General features: G+C 44.9%; 12 protein-coding genes across 12 annotated transcripts; 5 read left to right on the top strand and 7 right to left on the bottom strand.

The window, feature by feature from the left end:
• Nucleotides 1–15: 15 nt before the first annotated feature.
• HPODL_01813 (2-dehydropantoate 2-reductase) lies at nt 16–1065 on the bottom strand (the record flags this gene model as incomplete). The annotated part of the gene is made up of 1 exon (XM_014078337.1): nt 16–1065. One exon carries the CDS (start codon nt 1063–1065, stop codon nt 16–18), a length of 1050 nt encoding a protein of 349 aa, XP_013933812.1.
• Nucleotides 1066–1120: 55 nt separating this feature from the next.
• HPODL_01812 (Mediator of RNA polymerase II transcription subunit 17) lies at nt 1121–2785 on the bottom strand (the record flags this gene model as incomplete). Its single annotated transcript, XM_014078336.1, has 1 exon — nt 1121–2785. One exon carries the CDS (start codon nt 2783–2785, stop codon nt 1121–1123), a length of 1665 nt encoding a protein of 554 aa, XP_013933811.1.
• Nucleotides 2786–2888: 103 nt separating this feature from the next.
• On the top strand, nt 2889–4868 carry HPODL_01811 (Phospholipid:diacylglycerol acyltransferase; the record flags this gene model as incomplete). The annotated part of the gene is made up of 1 exon (XM_014078335.1): nt 2889–4868. The coding sequence occupies one exon, from the start codon at nt 2889–2891 to the stop codon at nt 4866–4868; it is 1980 nt and encodes a 659-aa protein (XP_013933810.1).
• Nucleotides 4869–5126: 258 nt separating this feature from the next.
• HPODL_01810 (uncharacterized protein) lies at nt 5127–5870 on the top strand (the record flags this gene model as incomplete). Its single annotated transcript, XM_014078334.1, has 1 exon — nt 5127–5870. The coding sequence occupies one exon, from the start codon at nt 5127–5129 to the stop codon at nt 5868–5870; it is 744 nt and encodes a 247-aa protein (XP_013933809.1).
• A 116-nt stretch (nt 5871–5986) lies between these two features.
• On the bottom strand, nt 5987–7021 carry HPODL_01809 (UDP-galactose transporter related protein; the record flags this gene model as incomplete). Its single annotated transcript, XM_014078333.1, has 1 exon — nt 5987–7021. One exon carries the CDS (start codon nt 7019–7021, stop codon nt 5987–5989), a length of 1035 nt encoding a protein of 344 aa, XP_013933808.1.
• A 413-nt stretch (nt 7022–7434) lies between these two features.
• On the top strand, nt 7435–7864 carry HPODL_05314 (uncharacterized protein; the record flags this gene model as incomplete). The annotated part of the gene is made up of 2 exons (XM_014078332.1): nt 7435–7437; nt 7472–7864. The coding sequence occupies 2 exons, from the start codon at nt 7435–7437 to the stop codon at nt 7862–7864; spliced, it is 396 nt and encodes a 131-aa protein (XP_013933807.1).
• Nucleotides 7865–8555: 691 nt separating this feature from the next.
• On the bottom strand, nt 8556–9902 carry HPODL_01807 (zinc metalloprotease; the record flags this gene model as incomplete). The annotated part of the gene is made up of 1 exon (XM_014078331.1): nt 8556–9902. The coding sequence occupies one exon, from the start codon at nt 9900–9902 to the stop codon at nt 8556–8558; it is 1347 nt and encodes a 448-aa protein (XP_013933806.1).
• Nucleotides 9903–10050: 148 nt separating this feature from the next.
• Nucleotides 10051–11910, bottom strand: HPODL_01806 (ATP synthase subunit beta, mitochondrial; the record flags this gene model as incomplete). The annotated part of the gene is made up of 2 exons (XM_014078330.1): nt 10051–11449; nt 11798–11910. 2 exons carry the CDS (start codon nt 11908–11910, stop codon nt 10051–10053), a joined length of 1512 nt encoding a protein of 503 aa, XP_013933805.1.
• A 368-nt stretch (nt 11911–12278) lies between these two features.
• Nucleotides 12279–14672, bottom strand: HPODL_01805 (Histone demethylase JHD2; the record flags this gene model as incomplete). The annotated part of the gene is made up of 1 exon (XM_014078329.1): nt 12279–14672. One exon carries the CDS (start codon nt 14670–14672, stop codon nt 12279–12281), a length of 2394 nt encoding a protein of 797 aa, XP_013933804.1.
• A 519-nt stretch (nt 14673–15191) lies between these two features.
• On the top strand, nt 15192–16442 carry HPODL_05313 (uncharacterized protein; the record flags this gene model as incomplete). The annotated part of the gene is made up of 1 exon (XM_014078328.1): nt 15192–16442. The coding sequence occupies one exon, from the start codon at nt 15192–15194 to the stop codon at nt 16440–16442; it is 1251 nt and encodes a 416-aa protein (XP_013933803.1).
• A 94-nt stretch (nt 16443–16536) lies between these two features.
• Nucleotides 16537–17100, top strand: HPODL_05312 (Conserved hypothetical membrane protein; the record flags this gene model as incomplete). Its single annotated transcript, XM_014078327.1, has 1 exon — nt 16537–17100. One exon carries the CDS (start codon nt 16537–16539, stop codon nt 17098–17100), a length of 564 nt encoding a protein of 187 aa, XP_013933802.1.
• A 1-nt stretch (nt 17101) lies between these two features.
• On the bottom strand, nt 17102–17935 carry HPODL_01804 (Pyrroline-5-carboxylate reductase; the record flags this gene model as incomplete). The annotated part of the gene is made up of 1 exon (XM_014078326.1): nt 17102–17935. One exon carries the CDS (start codon nt 17933–17935, stop codon nt 17102–17104), a length of 834 nt encoding a protein of 277 aa, XP_013933801.1.
• Nucleotides 17936–17948: the final 13 nt, after the last annotated feature.

The following is a 17948-nucleotide window of genomic DNA, read 5'->3' as shown; positions in this document are numbered from 1 at the left end:
GGGGGTGTCAATTATTTAGAAGCCTTTGCCGTACTCATCAGCCGTTTTGTACTCCTTGACAGAGTCATCGACAGTGATAAGACCCTGTTGTTCCTTGATACGGAACTGGACCATCTTGAGAAGATGGTAGATCATTGAAAGGTGGGGCGCGTCAATGCCGTTCTTCTCCGCAATCCTGAGCGGATTTCCAACGATGGTTTCCACTTCTATCATTCTATTCAGTCTTACGTCGACAAGCATCGACGGAGTATAGAATAAACCATCGGAGATGTTCAGCATGGTTTCCTCCAATTCTGGAGGAAGTGTATACCCATCTGACTTTGCGATTGCATATATTTCTCTCATGACTGGTCTCCATACTGTTTCTTTGCAACCCGCCATTGCTGCCCTGCTACAATCCAGATTGGTCAGGGCAGTCGAAGTATTGACCGAAGCATTATACAGCAGCTTCTGCCATCTAGTTTGTCTAACATTAATGTCTTTCTTGACTACGTTCTTGCCGTCCTTCATCCGGTAGATGGAAATGAACTTGTCCAAGATCTGCTCAGCTCTGGCACGGTCTTTCAAGGTCGGGTTTTCAAAGATACCTAGCTGAACGTTGTCTGGTGTCATCTGGCTCACCACACAGTCGATATTCGTGCATCCTATAAGCGAGACACAGCTCAGAATCACATGACCCGGGTATTTTTCTATTAATGGCTTCTCAATATCGATACCGTTCTGGCACAATATCACGGCCGTATTTGGATTGGTCCTCATTGCGAGCTCGATGATCTCTTCGCAAGGCTTTGGGGAGTCTGGTAAGTTCTTAACAGATACAAATATGTAGTCGTATTCTTCGCCGTTGGCAACAGCTTCATGAACTGAACTTACGACCTTCGACGGCTTCCAATGGTCAATGTTACCAAATTGCACAGACTCAATTTTGTATCCCTCCGTTGAGGCTTTTTTGTAGCCGGATCTAACTACCACCGTCACCTCTGCAAATCCATTGTATTCTAGTGTATAAGCGGCCACGATCCCAAGGGCTCCACTGCCAACCAGAAGAACTTTAGTTTTGGTCATCGCAATTAGATTTTTCGAATAGAGCTTACATATGTAGTGCACAGCCCTATATTATTTATATGGAATCGTGGTTGCGTATTGCCCAATTCAAGCAGTCCTCCAGCTCTCTGACATCGTTGAGAGTCACATCCAAGACCGTAGAACCAGCCTGGTTTTGTAATGTGAGGTTCATCACCGAATAAGCAGATGCAAATAGCGAGGTCAGCTTGACTCTTACAATTAGCGAAGTGGTAGCGAGTTCCAAAATTGAGGCAGGGGGCGTGCTGATGCGCGCAAAGGGATCTTTCGAGCGTGCAGATGACTCGTTGCAATGCTTGTTAATTTTCAAATGCTCTGCTAAATGCTCTTTAGTTTTTGTTCTGTCATTCTCGAAGTGGTTTAGAATAATAGATTCGAGAACGTCGCGCACGGATTTCAACGTGCGCTCGTGGCGATTGTAAACGATAATTGGGCGAATTAGTGACAGGAGTGATGTCTGGGGTGCGCTCTGGGCTTCTGTGTCCAACGCCAAAGGCGGTATTTTTCGCTGGTCCAAATTGCGTTTGTGCTCAGCATAGAGCATCAAGCGTAAGTATATCTGGATAAGATCTGCTCGCTCGTTTGATGGGAGGTCTGCAGGAGCATGGACTTCTTCAGGCACCACCTGTGTGATCTCTATGATCTCATCGTGTAAATCTATCACAATCTTATCTTCCTCTGCGGATACCTGGAGAGATATCAGAGTTGCGGCTTCTCGGAGCAGTTGATAAAACAGCTCTTCTTCAAACAGAAAAAATCTTGCCTTTGCGATCTCGTTTATAACGCCTTCTTTTTCTTTAAAAGTGTGTAGTCTCTGCTCAACGTTGGACTCCCCAATCAAGTTGACGTTTTCTCCATTTTTCTCATATATCCGGACGTTGACTATTTTATCTTGTTTTTCTTCTTTAGCTGGAGCAGAGTTCTCGAAAAACAGATTACCGGTGGTTGTGTCCTTTTTCAGAATCCCTATTCCCTTATCGTAGTATGTTGATCCGGCATCCCCATACCCGTATTTGACACAGACCTCTTTGGAATTTTTTATGTTCATGCTTGTGATCACCTCGTTTGATTTTAGCACCTCCACCATGCCTGACCAGAAATTTTTCTCTTTTGCCACCTCTTCTTTGAGTCTCAAGCTAGAAGACTTCAGGTTTGTTGCTGCGCGCTCCAAACTTTCCAACTTCCAGCCTCGGCCAACTTTTGAGGTGTCGAGTTGCAATTTTTCAGTATCTTCTGGAGGGTCAACCTTGTCGCTTGACAGTGACCCAATTTTGATGTGTTGCTTCAAATGAGGAGACATGGATGACGATCCTGCTGCCGGACGAACACAGGAAATCAAAAGGGAAACGAAATCCAAAGACAAAGACGACTCGTTCAGAGCTGAGTGAACAGAGTTGACAATTTCCTGTTTAACTTTCTTAAAGTCCTCGTAAGACCTGAGCTGCTCCTGAGTAAATGATGGTTCGGCCTCCATTTCGACGTCCCCTTGATTGGACGCCGCATCTTTGGACAATTGCTCGTTTTCGATTTCCTCTTTCAACTTGTCCTCGGAAATGTCCAAAAAAGACCCTCGCTGGGCAATGATCTTGGCTAATAACTGGGGCAGAGGCAGCTTCTCGTCCTCATTGGAATCTTCCAGAACAGAATCCTGGTCCAGTAAGGGAGCGAAATCAAGAAACTCGTTATCCTTGTCGACAACCATGAAATGATTAATTTTGTGTTTTTTACATTTAAACCCAAATCTGGGCTAATAAAATCTCGCTTGAATAAATTAAAGCTCTTTATTCTCTCTGCGGTTTTTGCAAATGCCCCCAAAACGCAGAAGTACAGCCAAAAAGTCGGGCAATTCTGAGGGAGGCAATGGAGTGAAAACTTCCGCTCACGAGATAGGTGCTTCCGTACACAATGCCCTTGACAATGAAAACAAGATCCTGGAAATCAGCGTACCAGCGACAGTCTCTCCAGATACCACGAAAGCCTCCGGAATCCCTGGAAAAGACAGGTCGAAGGCAAAGACCTTCTTGATGACGAAACGCTTTATGTTTGTCTCTGGTATATTTTTTGGTGTTGTTGTTGCTCTTTATTTTGGCTCGAAATCCATGGTTGATAATGATATGCTGCCCGACTTCGACTCCATAATAAAATTCGAGACTCTCAGTGGTTACTTTGAAGATTGGAAAGACGTACTTCCGACCTCCCTGCAGAGCCTGCTGGAAGAGACCAGCAGTGAAGATTTCCATGACCCAAGTGAGTCGTTTGCAATTGGTAAATTGCTGAAAAAAGAAGGCTTCGAGGCAAAACATCCTGTTATCATGGTTCCAGGAGTCATCAGTACAGGAATAGAGAGTTGGGGACTAGAGGGTACTGAGGATTGTCGAAGCGAGCCTCATTTCAGAAAGAGACTATGGGGATCATTTTATATGATCAGGACCATGTTTTTGGATAAAACTTGCTGGCTTAAACATATCATGTTAGATCCCGAAACGGGACTTGACCCGCCAGGAATAAGATTGAGAGCGGCGCAAGGGTTTGAAGCAGCAGACTTCTTTATGGCCGGCTACTGGATATGGAACAAGATCCTTCAAAATTTAGCCGTGATAGGATATGGCCCTAATAATATGTTCAGTGCTGCTTACGACTGGAGACTGAGTTATCTGGACTTGGAGAGAAGGGATGGTTACTTTTCAAAACTCAAATCTCAAATTGAGTTAAGCAAAAAGCTCAATGGCGAGAAGACTGTACTCTACGGCCACTCAATGGGTGCACAGGTGATATTTTATTTTTTGAAGTGGGTTGAAGCCAAGGGAGAACATTTTGGAAATGGTGGTCCTCAATGGGTAAACGACCACATCGAGGCGTTTGTTAATATTTCAGGGTGTTTATTGGGTACTCCCAAAGCGATTGTGGCGTTGCTCTCTGGAGAAATGAAAGATACAGTCCAATTGAACGCTCTTGCTGTCCAAGGCTTGGAAAGATTCTTTTCTCGCAGGGAAAGGTTGGACATGCTCAAATCGTTTGGAGGTATCGCCAGTATGATACCAAAGGGAGGAGATCTGATTTGGGGAAATCTTGAGTCTGCTCCAGATGATGCTTTCGCAGGCGACGGTCAAAAAGCTAATGAAACAATGGGGAAGTTCATCCGATTTGTTGAGGAAGTTGGAGAATTTTCCAGACGAAACCTCACTGTTTCGCAATCCATTGAGTTTTTGCTTGAGCAGGGCCCTGATTGGTTTACCCGCAGAACACTAGAGCACTATTCCAACGGTGTTGCCAAGTCGAAGAAAGAGCTTTTGCAAAATGAGAAGCAATTCAACAAATGGATTAATCCGTTGGAAGTACCACTACCTAATGCACCGGATATGAAGATCTACTGTTTCTATGGTGTTGGAAATCCTACAGAACGCGCATACAATTACCGCGAGGAGCTGAACAAGGGTGTCTCAAAGCTGAATGTGTCTATTGACACCGATAACAAGCAGAGCGTGCTTCTTTCCGACGGCGATGGCACGGTCTCACTAATGACACACACAATGTGCCACAAGTGGTCACAGGAAGGAGATAACATGTACAATCCGGGAAATTCGAAGGTTACAATTGTGGAGATGAAGCACGAGCCCGATAGATTTGATATTCGAGGCGGTGCAAAAACGGCAGAGCATGTTGACATTCTTGGAAGTGCTGAACTGAACGAGATGGTTTTACGCGTCGCGAGCGGTAGAGGAGATACCATCAATTCCACGTATGTTACTAAGTTGCATGAGGTCATCAATGAGCTTGACTTCTAGCTACAACCATATACATATCAAGGCTCCAGCTAAATAAAAAAAAACCCGTCGCGCGACTCGCTCGTTTATTTTTCGTGTACTCCATCGCGCATGGCTCACTATTATTTTTTTGGGTAGCGTAACTATTTCGGTAATTCCAAAACAAACACCCTCGGATCGAGTATTTTGTTTATTAAAGCGTGTGGCATAACTAAGAACAACTTCGCCGTTCTTTCATTTCCTAGCATTGGTGGTAGATATACTGGTCAACGAACAACCATGACTACTACGACCACAACAAGACCTGCTTTGGCAAGTTTGGACAACAATGCTCTGAGCATGACAAACGTGAGCGGCAATAAACATGTCCTCTCGTTTGAAGGGTCCAAAGAAATGTCTCCCAAACTCCAAAGAGCACGGATGCTCAAGCTCAAGCTACAGCTTGCATACTATAAGGTCACTACCAACCAAATGGACGTGCCTCTGACTAGCCTCAAAGTTCCGAGCAAAGAAAGGCAACACGGTTCTCCGATATCTAAGCGCCGTCGGTCCAACGCGTTAGATGATCTTCTGGCCTCCTCGACTCCTGTTTTGAACAGAAACCGCAAAGTTGGACAAATGAGGAGGAGAGGTGTCAGTTTCTTAGATGATGTTGTTAAAAAGAGAGCCACCAGTGCTAACCTGAAGCGGGCATCTTTGAAGTATAGAAAAGTTTCGAGTCTGAACAGCGTTGCCCAGACATCTCCTTCGCGCTTTGTTACCACCTCCAATGGTGTCAGCAAGGCCAAGCTTCCTCCTGTTCCTCGAAACGCAATCCATCAATCTGATTCCACGCTTTTGGACTCCGATTCGACGTTTATGACCCCTATTAAGCCCCAGCTTAACACCAGCATGACAGAGACATCCAAACTGCTGTCGTCTATCTCCAGACCAAACCAAATAGATTTGTCTCCTACAAGATTAATGTCCACTCCGTCTTCTATAGGAGCAGCTCGGTGCCTGTTGCAGTTGGCGCATCGATAGTTTTTCATTAGCATCGTGATGATTCAGTTCTCCTACTGGCCACAGAGCCAGATTTTTGTGTATATGAGCATATCACTGTATTACTAGCAAAAAGTATACAACTTAATATAATACTTCTAATCTATCTTCTTTTGATGCGCAAACATTTTGTAGAAAGATTCCAAAAAGATCCCCACAAAGACAGTCAGTAGGCCAAACCACTGGCTCGCGTTCAATTGGTGACCAAAAAGAAACACGCTGAGACACATCGAAAACATCTTGCGCGTCACTGTGATTGTAACTAGCAGCAGAGAGCCAAAGTTTTCCAGGGTCAAGAAAATGAAGATCTGGCCTAGAGATCCAAGCAATCCGAACATTAAGATATCCTGCACCACTTCCCGCCCATTGTTGGCCACGAACTGCCTGAAATAGTCCAATTGTCGCGTAAATAAGGCTGTATATGAGAATGTGAAGACCGTGTTGAGCAGATTCAGGCCGGCCATGAGATGAGCTCCAGTGATTTTTTTGGACTGGGATTTCGAGAACAGTTGATCCTGGGTCGAGTTCGTTAGCCCGTCCAATAGGAGAGACACAAAAAGATACGCAAACCCAAGAAGTATGCGGCCGTCATTGCTGGTGGCTTTGGCTCTGTTACTGATAGAAAATACCACGACGCCAAAAGTCACTAGACCTGCCACCACATACTTGTAGGTTGGGAATTTGGAACCGTACAAAAGTCGATGGACCAACATGACAGGTATTAATTTGCATGATTTTGCAAGCAAGTAAAACAGATAGTCCAGGTGGTTTAGCGATTGATAGGCAATTGGTGACGAAACAGCTTGACTCAATGCTATGAGCACAAAATTCCGTAACATTTTTCTGTCTTGGAAGAGAAAGTGAGCTGGTGTTTCAAATCTCCGCGATTTAACCGACATATAAGCTGTGCCCACGAGCATTGCAAAAAATGCCTGCACACTGTTGATAATCAGCGGTGCTTTGAAATAGGCTTCACCATCCTCTGACGAGTAGTTCTTGGAAGAGATCTTTTCTTGCAAGTATGACCAGGAAAGAAAGGATCCATATATTCCCGCAACACATACCACCAGCATCAGCACTGATGGTGATTTGGATGCTGATGTTTGATTTCGGGCGGGTTTGTTGTTAACCATTACCTAGCATAAATTTAACAGAGTATAGTTTAGCACAGCCTGAAAATTTTAGATCTCGGTGTTGATAAAGGTGGTACTCGGACTATTCCACCACTTGGGCTAAACATCATAGCCTTAGGGAACATAGTTTGGACCAGTGCTCGAAAGAATCCAGCATTGGCTTACTTGATCAATGCTAGAGTCACCCTAAGTTGGCGCGCTCGGAGTTGGCGACGTCGCCTAATCTTAACACCATTTGTGTTAGCCCTCTAGCGCCTTGATGCCACCCACTACAGGATTGAAAGCTTGATAATCGTTTATGCTCTCCTTACTACTACGACATATTTGATGTTGCGGTCCGATCCAAAATATTTAAATACCGTATATTAAAAAAGTCCACATTTAAAAGACCAAAAGCGTCTGTGTCGCAAGGAATGGTAAGTATCCATATATTATAACTCTAACGTTTAGGTGCTGCCTCTTATTATCGGTGTGGGAGTCACGCTTGCCGCCTTGACGGCCAAGTCGGCCCTTTCCGCTTACTCAAAGCTGGTCCGTCTGACACCCCAGCAGATTGCTATCTTAAACAACATTAAGATCAAACCCATCGACTCGAAAGATCCATTTTGGATGTACAAAGGAGGGTTTTACGAAAAGATGAATGAGACGGAAGCCTTACTGATCCTCGAAATTCAGCCCGATGAAATACTTCATCTTACCCATGATATTGTCAAGAAACGGCATCGGAAAATGATGCTTCTTAATCATCCCGATAAAGGCGGCTCGGAGTATCTAGCACTGAAAATCAACCGCGCCAAGGAAGTGCTGGAGCAAAGCTACATGTTTACCAATTCCAAAGACTAGAAAAAGATAATATTATTTTCAAATTTATTCGAATGCAACGTTGTTTGGGTACAACGGCAAAGGGCGAGCGATGCAAAATAGTACTGAAGCGAGAAGAATATTGCAAATACCATAGAAACCAAGAGGCTGATCTAAATGGCAAAGCTGGATACGTGTACATATTTACCTTGAGGCATCTAATTGATGGTTCACCCAAAAAACAGACATGGCTACGTCAGGCAGGTCCCAATCCTGAAAATCAGATCAATTTTGCACAGACGTCAGTCTTTGATCCGAAACGACATATTCTGATTAAGGTGGGTTACACCACGCAACGGGTCAGGCGACGGCTTAGTCAGTGGAGAGAACGGTGCAAACAAGATTTCGAGCTCTTGACTCCGCAGACTGTTGACAGAGTGTTATCGTCGAACAGAGACAAACTGGCAGATTTGATGGAGAGGTTCAAGAGTCTGTCGTTACGCAGCTACAAAAAATATGACTTCAATGAACAAGCATTCAAAGCGTTAAATGCATTTAGATCTGAACAGCAGGTGCATGCGCAACTAAGAAGTTTATTTGGCAGTGGGAGATTGTATTGTGATGGATGCAAAACGGCCAACTCTGGGGTGCATAAAGAGTGGTTCCTTGTTCCGCGAAAAGATGTGCGAAATATCATGAGGATGATAGATCGACTGGTAGACTGAACTTTTAATCAATCCTGCTTCTTTTCACTTTTCTCGTTCTCGACGAGGTCAATGTAGTTCAATCTTTCAAGCAGGTGAGGATGACTGTGGTTGTAAGCCGAAAAGAGCCAGTCGACATCCAAAGAGCTCAAGTTTTCCTTGTGGAGCGTGATCAGTGCCACCTTGAGCTCCTCAGCATATCCTTGCTCCACTGCGTATCTATCAGCCTGGTACTCGTACTTTCTGGAAAGCAAGTTCATGGCGAACTCGAGAATGGTGTCCACTGGCTTCAGAATGTCGCCAAACAACAAAAAGCCAACGATAACCGGTTGCTCTTTGTAGAATCCAAAACTCTGGTACAGTGATTTGTTGTTGATGAATGCAGCAAACAAAGTGAAAATTCCAAAGATGTGGGCCTGGTTGATGAGCAGCAGCTTGGTAGTATGAGACAAGAACCAGTGGCCAATCTCATGACCGAGCACAGCGACGACCTCTTGCACTTCGGAGGAGGCAATCAAAGTATCATAGATGACAATTTGCTTGGAGCCCCAAGGAAGACCCATGAAGTAGGCATTGGAGTGTGAGGATCTCTTCGAGCCATCAATGACGTATAGCTTGTCCAATGGGAATTTGTTTCTTTCAGCCAATTGCTCAATCTTGGTTTTCAGCTCACCGTCTGCCAGAGGCTCGAGCTTATTGAACAGTGGCTGGATGAATTTAGGATAGATAATGATGAGGAAGATCTGAACGACAAAGAGAAAGACGGAGAGATAATACATGAACTGGTCACCAAAGTAGTCAACAATTTTCAGGAAACCAGCAAGAACTGGAGCACCGATGGTAAACAAAACAAGAATTTCTTTGATTGTGTCGGTGAGCCATAGCTTGACAGTCAGTTTGTTGAATCCGTATTTTTCTTCTATGACAAAATTGGAGTAGTAATCGATTGGCAAATTCAGAACAACACTGATAAGAGACATTTGACCCATGAAGAACAGGGACTTTGTAATTGTCGAGCCGACAAAGACTGCCGGAAGAATAGACGAAGACGCCAGATACGAGGCCCCCGACCACAATTTTGCCAGCAGGTCACACTGATAGAACGCAATGTTTTGCACAAGAGAGTAGAACGAAGCAACAAGCGAAAACTTGAGTTTGGCCAGGGAATACTTGGAAGATTTCAGAAGTGTCTCGCTGTCAATTTTGTCCTTGATTTGTGGAGAAACTTCCTTGGCATTTGCCACTTTTTGAATTTGTCTATACTTCAGGTAGGACTCGAAGACAAAACTGGCGGTAGAAAAGCCCAAAATGACGGCTTTCCAGTCGAAGCCAGGCCGATCAAAAAAGGTGCTAGCACTTTGTATAAGAGAGTTCATAATAAAAAAATTCAAGTTATTTTTCGAACGCGGTTTTAAAACCTCGCGAGGATACTACTGACCGGTCTAAAATTTTCAGAATCATGTCTTTTCAGGTGGATCATAGGCCTAAAACAGAAATTGTCTATACAATGACTTGTCAATTGATCTAGTTGGCTTCAGCAGCAATCTTCTCGGCCTTGGCAACGACATCCTCAATGCCACCAACCATGTAGAATGCGTTTTCAGGCAAGTGGTCGTACTTACCTTCCAAGACAGCCTTGAAAGAAGCAATGGTGTCCTTCAATCTAACCAACTTACCCTCGATACCAGTGAAAACCTCGGCGACGGCAAATGGTTGAGACAGGAATCTTTGAATCTTTCTGGCTCTCTCGACAGTCAACTTGTCTTGCTCAGACAATTCGTCCATACCCAAAATAGCAATGATATCTTGGAGAGACTTGTAAGCTTGCAAGGTTTGTTGGACACCAGTGGCAACGTCATAGTGCTCTTGACCAACAACGGACACATCGAGCAATCTAGACTTGGAGTCCAATGGGTCGACAGCTGGGTAGATACCCAACTCAGAGATACCTCTGGACAACACGGTGGTAGCATCCAAGTGAGCGAAAGTAGTAGCAGGAGCAGGATCAGTCAAGTCATCAGCTGGCACGTAGACGGCTTGAACAGAGGTAACGGAACCCTTTCTAGTGGTGGTAATTCTCTCTTGCAGCAAACCCATATCGGTGGCCAAGGTTGGTTGGTAACCGACGGCAGATGGAATACGACCCAACAAAGCAGACACTTCAGAACCAGCTTGAGTGAATCTGAAAATGTTGTCAACGAACAACAACACATCTTGACCTTCCTCATCTCTGAAGTACTCAGCGATGGTCAAACCAGTCAAGGCAACTCTAGCTCTAGCTCCAGGTGGCTCGTTCATTTGACCGAAGACCAAGGCGACCTTGGATTCGCCCTCCAAGTTGATGACACCAGTCTCCTTCATCTCACGGTACAAATCGTTACCTTCTCTGGTTCTCTCACCGACACCGGTGAAAACGGAGAAACCACCGTGAGCCTTGGCAATGTTGTTAATCAGCTCTTGAATGAAGACGGTTTTACCGACACCGGCACCACCGAACAATCCAATCTTACCACCTCTGGCGTATGGGGCAAGCAAGTCGACAACCTTGATACCGGTCTCCAAAACCTCAGCCTCGGTAGATTGCTCCACAAAGGAAGGTGGGTCAGCGTGGATTGGGTTTCTTTGTTTGCATTCGATTGGGCCTCTCTCATCGATTGGCTCACCAACGACGTTAATAATTCTACCCAAAGTACCTCTTCCGACTGGGACAGAGATTGGAGCACCCGTGTCAACAACGGTTTGACCTCTCACAAGACCTTCGGTACCATCCATAGCAATAGCTCTAACGGCGTTCTCACCCAAGTGCTGGGCAACCTCCAAGACCAATTTTTGGTTGTTACCTTGGTCAATGGTCAATGCATTCAAAATAGCAGGCAATTCACCTTGCTCGAACTGGACGTCGACAACGGCACCGATAACAGCTCTAAAATGTGTTAGTTTTGATGTCCACAGTTTTTGGTTACGCAGCCCTTGATGTTTCCGAAAAAATATTTCCAGACGAGCGAGCGAAAAAATGCCCTCCTCTGATTTGACGAGAGGTCGAAACCATCAGTTTCGCTCTCGTTGACCATTGTGAAGTGTGTCATGATCTCGCATGCGCCTGTATTCGTACGGAAACGTAGCATTGTAAACCAATTGATATCAACCAAGCTGGAAGAGGTCAGCATGACACCGACAACAGAGCACCGTGCACTCCTGCGCTCAACAATCCACGTGCATGCCATTTGCCAACCTCTTTGGCTCCAATTGACGCCATATAGAACGAACTTACCTGATCTTACCAGAAGCTGGGCCGGCAGTTGCCAAGCTTCTTTGAAGGGCCAAATTAGCTCTGGCAGCCTTCAAAGTAGCTCTCTTGGTGACGGAAAACAATCTAGCAACCATGTTTCTTGATTATCGAATCGATTTGATAACGACAAGTCAGAAAATAATCTCGAATAAACAAGAGCTAAAGAAAAGAAGAAGGAAAATCGACAGCAGATGCTTCGTTGGTACAATTTTCTCGGCAGCTGCCATAAAAAAAACGTGTCATCAAGAGTCTGGCAACACAAAATATTATTGGTTGGATTTGGTAGCAGCCGAAAAAGCACCTTGAGTAGCGAATTCCAGCTTTAAGTCCGCGCTGAAAGAAGCAACCCCTTTCTATAGGGAATCAACTGTACTCTATATGCTAGCTTTTGTGCCAGACCACCTACAATTTATAGACTTATTTTATCGGCATTAATTTTTTGGGGTCAGATCTACTGAAAAATTCAAATCTCAACTTCAGCACCCAATTGGTCAGTAAAGTAGTTTTCCAATTCCCCGACCTCGTTTTCAAGGAACACGGCTCCACAATGCTTCAATTGCCCACGCTCGAAGTCGTCTAGACGTTGTTCGAGACAATTCAGACACATGTAGACCTTGCCATAGTTTGGAAACTGCTTCCTTCTTCTCTTTATGCGTCTCAAAAGACTGAGATTGGCTTCGTACTCCAGCTTTGCTTCGTCAATTGGCTGGGAAGCAGGCGACTCACTCTTTCTGGCTAATCTCCTCGATTTCCGCACAGGAGCTTCTTCGTCCGATTTAGTTGAACGCCGTTTCGCCCCTGACTCGTCGTCGTCGTCCAAGATGATGATCACCCCATCTTCTTCTCTGAAAAATTTAGGCGCTTGATCCTGCTTAGGGGTATGATTTGGTGTTGGCAAAAGCGACTCCTGGGATTTGGTGTACTTGTCAATATCCAACTGTACTTTCTTCAGCATGTCCAACTCAAGCCATTTGAAATTTGGGTATGCCTTGCAGTTCATGCAAATAATCTCATCGGCTTCCTCTTCGGTGCTCATTGTTCCCTTGCGGCCAAACATTCTGTCTGCTCGGCGAGAAAGACGGTCTTCCATATGTGATTCTAGGTACTTTGGGTAATCAACAACTTCCAAGCCATCGAGAAGAGACTTAATATCTGTGCTGGAGATCTTGGCTTTGTAATTACGTACCGCCGTCAGATAATCGACAAAAGCTGTATTTATCATGGAGGAGATACTGGAAATCTCAAAGTCCGTCCACCAAACATCTTGCACACCTTGCTTAGCCCGTAGATCATCCAAAATATTGCGCAATAACTTGAAATGATTGAACACATTTTCCTTTTTCACTGGCTTGTATTCATCGATGGCCTGCTTTCCGTAGCGTAACCAGTACGGCATAGTAAAGTTGACTGCCTCGTTCACATTGAAACCACAATTAAAGCCCGCGTGGTAAACCTTCGGGAAAGTGATCACAAACTCGTTGGGCTTTTGGTCGACAGAAAAGATGCGGATCTTTCGGCCAAATTTCTGTCTCACCAATTCTGCAATGCGATCCGGTGATAACAGCGTCACCAACTGGTGTAGTAAGTCTGGCTGTTTCGAAAAATAGTCCGGACAAAGGTCGTGAAACACACTCTCGAACATCTCGCAAGCGGCAGCGGGAATACCGTACCATTTCTTTGTGGCACCCATATGGCAGTAGTTGGCGCTCAGCGTGTAATGGTCTTCTTTGTGCCAGCAGAACGTCGAAAACATGGAGCCGATGTACAGCCAGGGAATAGTCATTCCCGATATCTGATCGCGGTTCTCTTTGATATAACTGAGAAGCGAGCCCTTGGCGAAAGGCAGGTTTGTCAAATTGAATGGATGATCAAGATACTTGTTATATTCCTCTTTGAATGGATGCGATCTGGTTGGAAAAGCAGAAATTTCACCAGGCCCATCGTTGTGGATATCGGCGCCATATCGGACCTCAAAATCTTCCTCCTCTTCATCTTGCGTATCGACAAGTCTCCAAAACACACTCTCAATCGCATCCACTGAGGGATTCATATTTCCATCGAACATTTCGTTGCAATATCGTCTCTTGAGGTCGTCGCATTCACGGGCGAACTCTCGAATGGTGTATATGGACTCAAAATCCTCTTCAAATCCGTATTCAGCAGAGGAGCCTTTCAAACAGTCGTCACAAAACCAGTCGGTATCGGGGACTTCTTTCAAAATTGGGTTTAAACATCTCATGTGGAAATTCCTGTTGCAGTCATCGCAAATGAGAATCGTATCCGGCTCATCCAGCTTGCCGCACTTTTCGCAAGCGTTGCTTTTCTTCTTCTTGAATAGATCCCTCATCTGACAGCTGACGCTTGTTCTGGCAGGTGTCTCTTGTCCCTTGTTCTTCAGAAAACGGAGATACTCCACAAAATCCTGGTACAGGGTTTCATCCTCGAATTTCCCCTTATAAAAAGAAGCTTCGTTTTCGACGTACAAGTCGTATAAATGGACTTCTTTTTTGGTCACTGTAGAATCATGATGCTCTCCTATAGGCCTCTTCAGGCTAGCATAACCGGTTTCAAGCTGTTCTTTCCCCTTCATCCTAAGATAATTGTTAAATCCGTTAAGCCAGAAGAGCCTCGACCGATTCGTCAGACTCAGCTCGCTGAGAGTCTGCAACCGGGTATGGAATTTGAAAGTGTCGGGATTCAGAGCAAAAGGAGGATGCCAACCTCTGGGAGGTTTGATCTTGAGGATTCCATATTGTTCACCAATACTGATAATTTCTTTGGTATTTAGGTATCTGATTGGATCGGAGAACTCTTCCTCCGATGGGTACAACGTCGGAGCTTCCTGTGTCTGTATCATCAGCAAACTATCCACAAAACGGGTGAATCGAAATCGGTAAGGAAAAGGAAGCGTATGCTTTGCTCAGACCATTTTTAGTCTCCGTCCCACCTCTACACCAAATAGTGCCCTGTACATCATTTAGACAAATTGAAACGGCTGTTAGCGAAAAGAAAAACTGATAGTGCCTGGAGCGGTGTAGGGATGCAAGATAATTAGCTGGCTTTTATAAAAATTAAGCTAGGATTTGCACCCAGTTATGCAGGATTTTGACGACGAAAAGTTCCAAAAGAAGAAAAATAGGAGTCGCAACTGGCAGGAGTATGTCGTGAATCTGTGGCAGCGTTTTAGGCTGAGTGTATACCGCCGGGATCGCTCGACAATCACTAGACTCGCAGTTCTTTTGGTAGTCGTCACCTTGTTCTGCTACTGGACATCAGCTGGAGAAGGGACCGAGGGGTCGCACACATCAACACACAGAAAAGAGCGCAACTATTTCGACGTTACCAAAAAAGCTACCACGATTACCTCAATAGTAAGCTGGCGAACAATCATGAAAACATAGGATTTGGCCTGGCCACCAACAAGAAGACTCACAAGAAACCAGGAGTACCGCCTAACCCTTTGGTTCCAGGAGTATTTGCCACGGAGGAGGACCAGGTTCCGAGACGTAAGACGATGACCCAAAATGGTTCAAAGAAGTCATTATTACAGAAGTTTGGGTTGTCAAAGCCAAAACGTAAAATATACGTTATTCTCGGACACTCTCCAGAAGTTGGCATCAAGCATCAAAAATCCAAAGAGTACTGGCTCATGGAAAAGTTGTCCTTGCTGAACAAGAAACATTATTGCGAAAAACACGGTTATGAACTAATAGTTGTCAACGCCCTAGACGACGACGTAGGACTTTATCAAAAAAGGTACCAACACGAATTCAGAGAAGGTTGGGAAAAATTTGATCTGCTCCGGAAGCTAATGAAACAGACCCCACAGGATGAGTCGTCACCTGTCGAACAATGGTATTGGTATCTGGATATCCACACCATCATTATGGAACCAAAATTATCGCTTGAGGACGTGATATTCAAAAATTTGGACTATTTATACCGCGACCTCAAATATTTCAACCCAAACAATTTGATCATTGACGAGGACTTGAACCAATTCACCATTGGCTCCTCATTGAAAGAGACCAACGACATCAACAGCGTGGACCTCATATTAACGCAGGATTGCAACGGCATCAACTTGAATTCATTCCTTATCAAAAAAAGTGAGTGGTCCAACTTACTTTTGGACGTTATTTGGGATCCTGTATTCTACAAACAAATGCATGTCAAGTGGGTGAAACATGGCACAGAGAAAAAGTATGGATTTAGACTGAGCACAGACGAGTACGACTCCAATTCGTACAACAACGACGTGGAGGAAAGAAACTGTCTGGAGTATCTTTTCAATACACAATCTTGGATCAGATCTAAAATCGGATTCATGCCTACAAAGGCTTTCAACTCTCTTTCTGACGACTTTTGCATAGCTGATCCAGACGAACTTGATGAAGATCTCGAGGCCCTGCTTTCCTCAGAACCTGAGGAGATAGCAAAGGCGGGAGCTGCCAGATCGCAACTTTTAAGAAATCAGCATTTCCATTACAGGCCTGAGGATCGGGACTTCCTAGTTAACTACATGAACTGCGAAAAACATCACACTTGCTGGGACCGATTCCAGGAATACACTGATATTTATGAGGAGCTGCACAAGAGCTGGTTCCTCAAGTTGTTCCATTTGTAGTAATAGAACTTTTTAATAAATCGAGCCCCCGGTGTTGGGTGTATCAGATCGAGGGAAAAAACGCGGCATAATTTTCAACTTATCCACGTTCATCATGGCGATTCTGTCTTCTAACCTCGTGAATTCTATCAGAGTCGCATTCTATGCATTTGTGTCATATCTCTTGCTCACAGATCCCAAGTCCGTGCTCGAGTACGAAGGGTTAATTATCCTTGCCTCGTCCATGAATATGCCCCTTTTGTTAACGACAGAAGGGTCTTCTATCTACGGGGCCCTGGCATTGCTCTTGTTTATGACCGCGCTGAGCGACTTGGTGCCTCTTCTGGATGGGAACCACGGTTATTTTGAGGCCACTATCCCAACGAGACTTCTTGTCCACTTCGCTCTGGTGTTCTACTCATACATGGGAGGAAACCCAATCATTTCCAATTCGTTGATCTTTGGCTACTGCTTTATGGAGATCTGGTTTTCTGTCTTGATTTTCAGCTCGTTGAGGGAGGAAAAAGTGGAAAGAGCCAAAAATGAGCAAAAGAGGGCTTTGGAGTTAAAAGATAAGTACGAAAGAGGCGAGCTCAATGAGGAAGAGGAGGAAAAACTCACCAAAGACCTTCAGGAGATTGAAATGAAGAAGATTATGAGGGAGTTTGAAGACAAATAGATTATTTTTTACCCAATTGAGAGGCAATGTTGGTGGCCTCCTCGACCGCACGACTCACACCGCTCCTGACTCCCTTATCTTCCATCACCAACAAGCCGCCAATGGTACAGCCACCAGGCGTACAAGCAGCAAGCTTCAAGGCGCCTGGATGCTGGCCAGTTTCTTTGACCATCTTTGCAGTACCTTCCATCACTTTAGCAGCACATTCTTGGGCAATAGCAGCCGGAATACCCATTCTAATTCCTCCTTCCGTCAGAGCTTCCATGAATAGCAGAGAAAACGCCACACCCGATCCAACTAATGCGGTAGCAGCGTCTTGGTTTCTTTCGGGAAGCTTAATGGCGGTTCCAACTCCGCCGACAATCTTCAGCACGAAATCCTCGTGAGGAAGACACTCGTCGGAAAACGACACCACGGCCACACCACAGCCAAACTTAGCAGGAGTGTTAGTCATCACACGAGCAATTTTTCCGGCTTTAGGTGACCACATTCTCAATTGATCGATTGACCAGCCAGCTAGTAGAGAAATCACAAGCTGGTCTCCTGGTAGATGGGATTTGACTTGGTCGTACACCTGTTCACAGAGGAAAGGCTTACATCCCAGCATGAGGATCTCGGCTTGCCCGACGGCCTTGGCATTGTTTGCAGCACCGAAAGAGACTTCAATCTTGTCCCCATAGGTTTCTTTCAGCTTAAGGGCGGACTTCTCAGAGTTAGTGCAGCAGATAATTTTGGCTGGGTAGGGTTCGAACTTGGTTTGGAGCATAGCAGCCAGCACAGCTGTCCCCATTGTTCCGCAACCAAGAATAGTGAGAGTATAATTTTCCAACGGCATGTTTATAGTTGTG

This window comes from Ogataea parapolymorpha, chromosome VI (assembly GCF_000187245.1).
Source record: "Ogataea parapolymorpha DL-1 chromosome VI, whole genome shotgun sequence".
NCBI lineage: Eukaryota > Fungi > Ascomycota > Pichiomycetes > Pichiales > Pichiaceae > Ogataea > Ogataea parapolymorpha.
The sequence above is the reverse complement of the archived record's forward strand: the minus strand, read 5'-3'. Positions and strand labels throughout refer to the sequence as shown.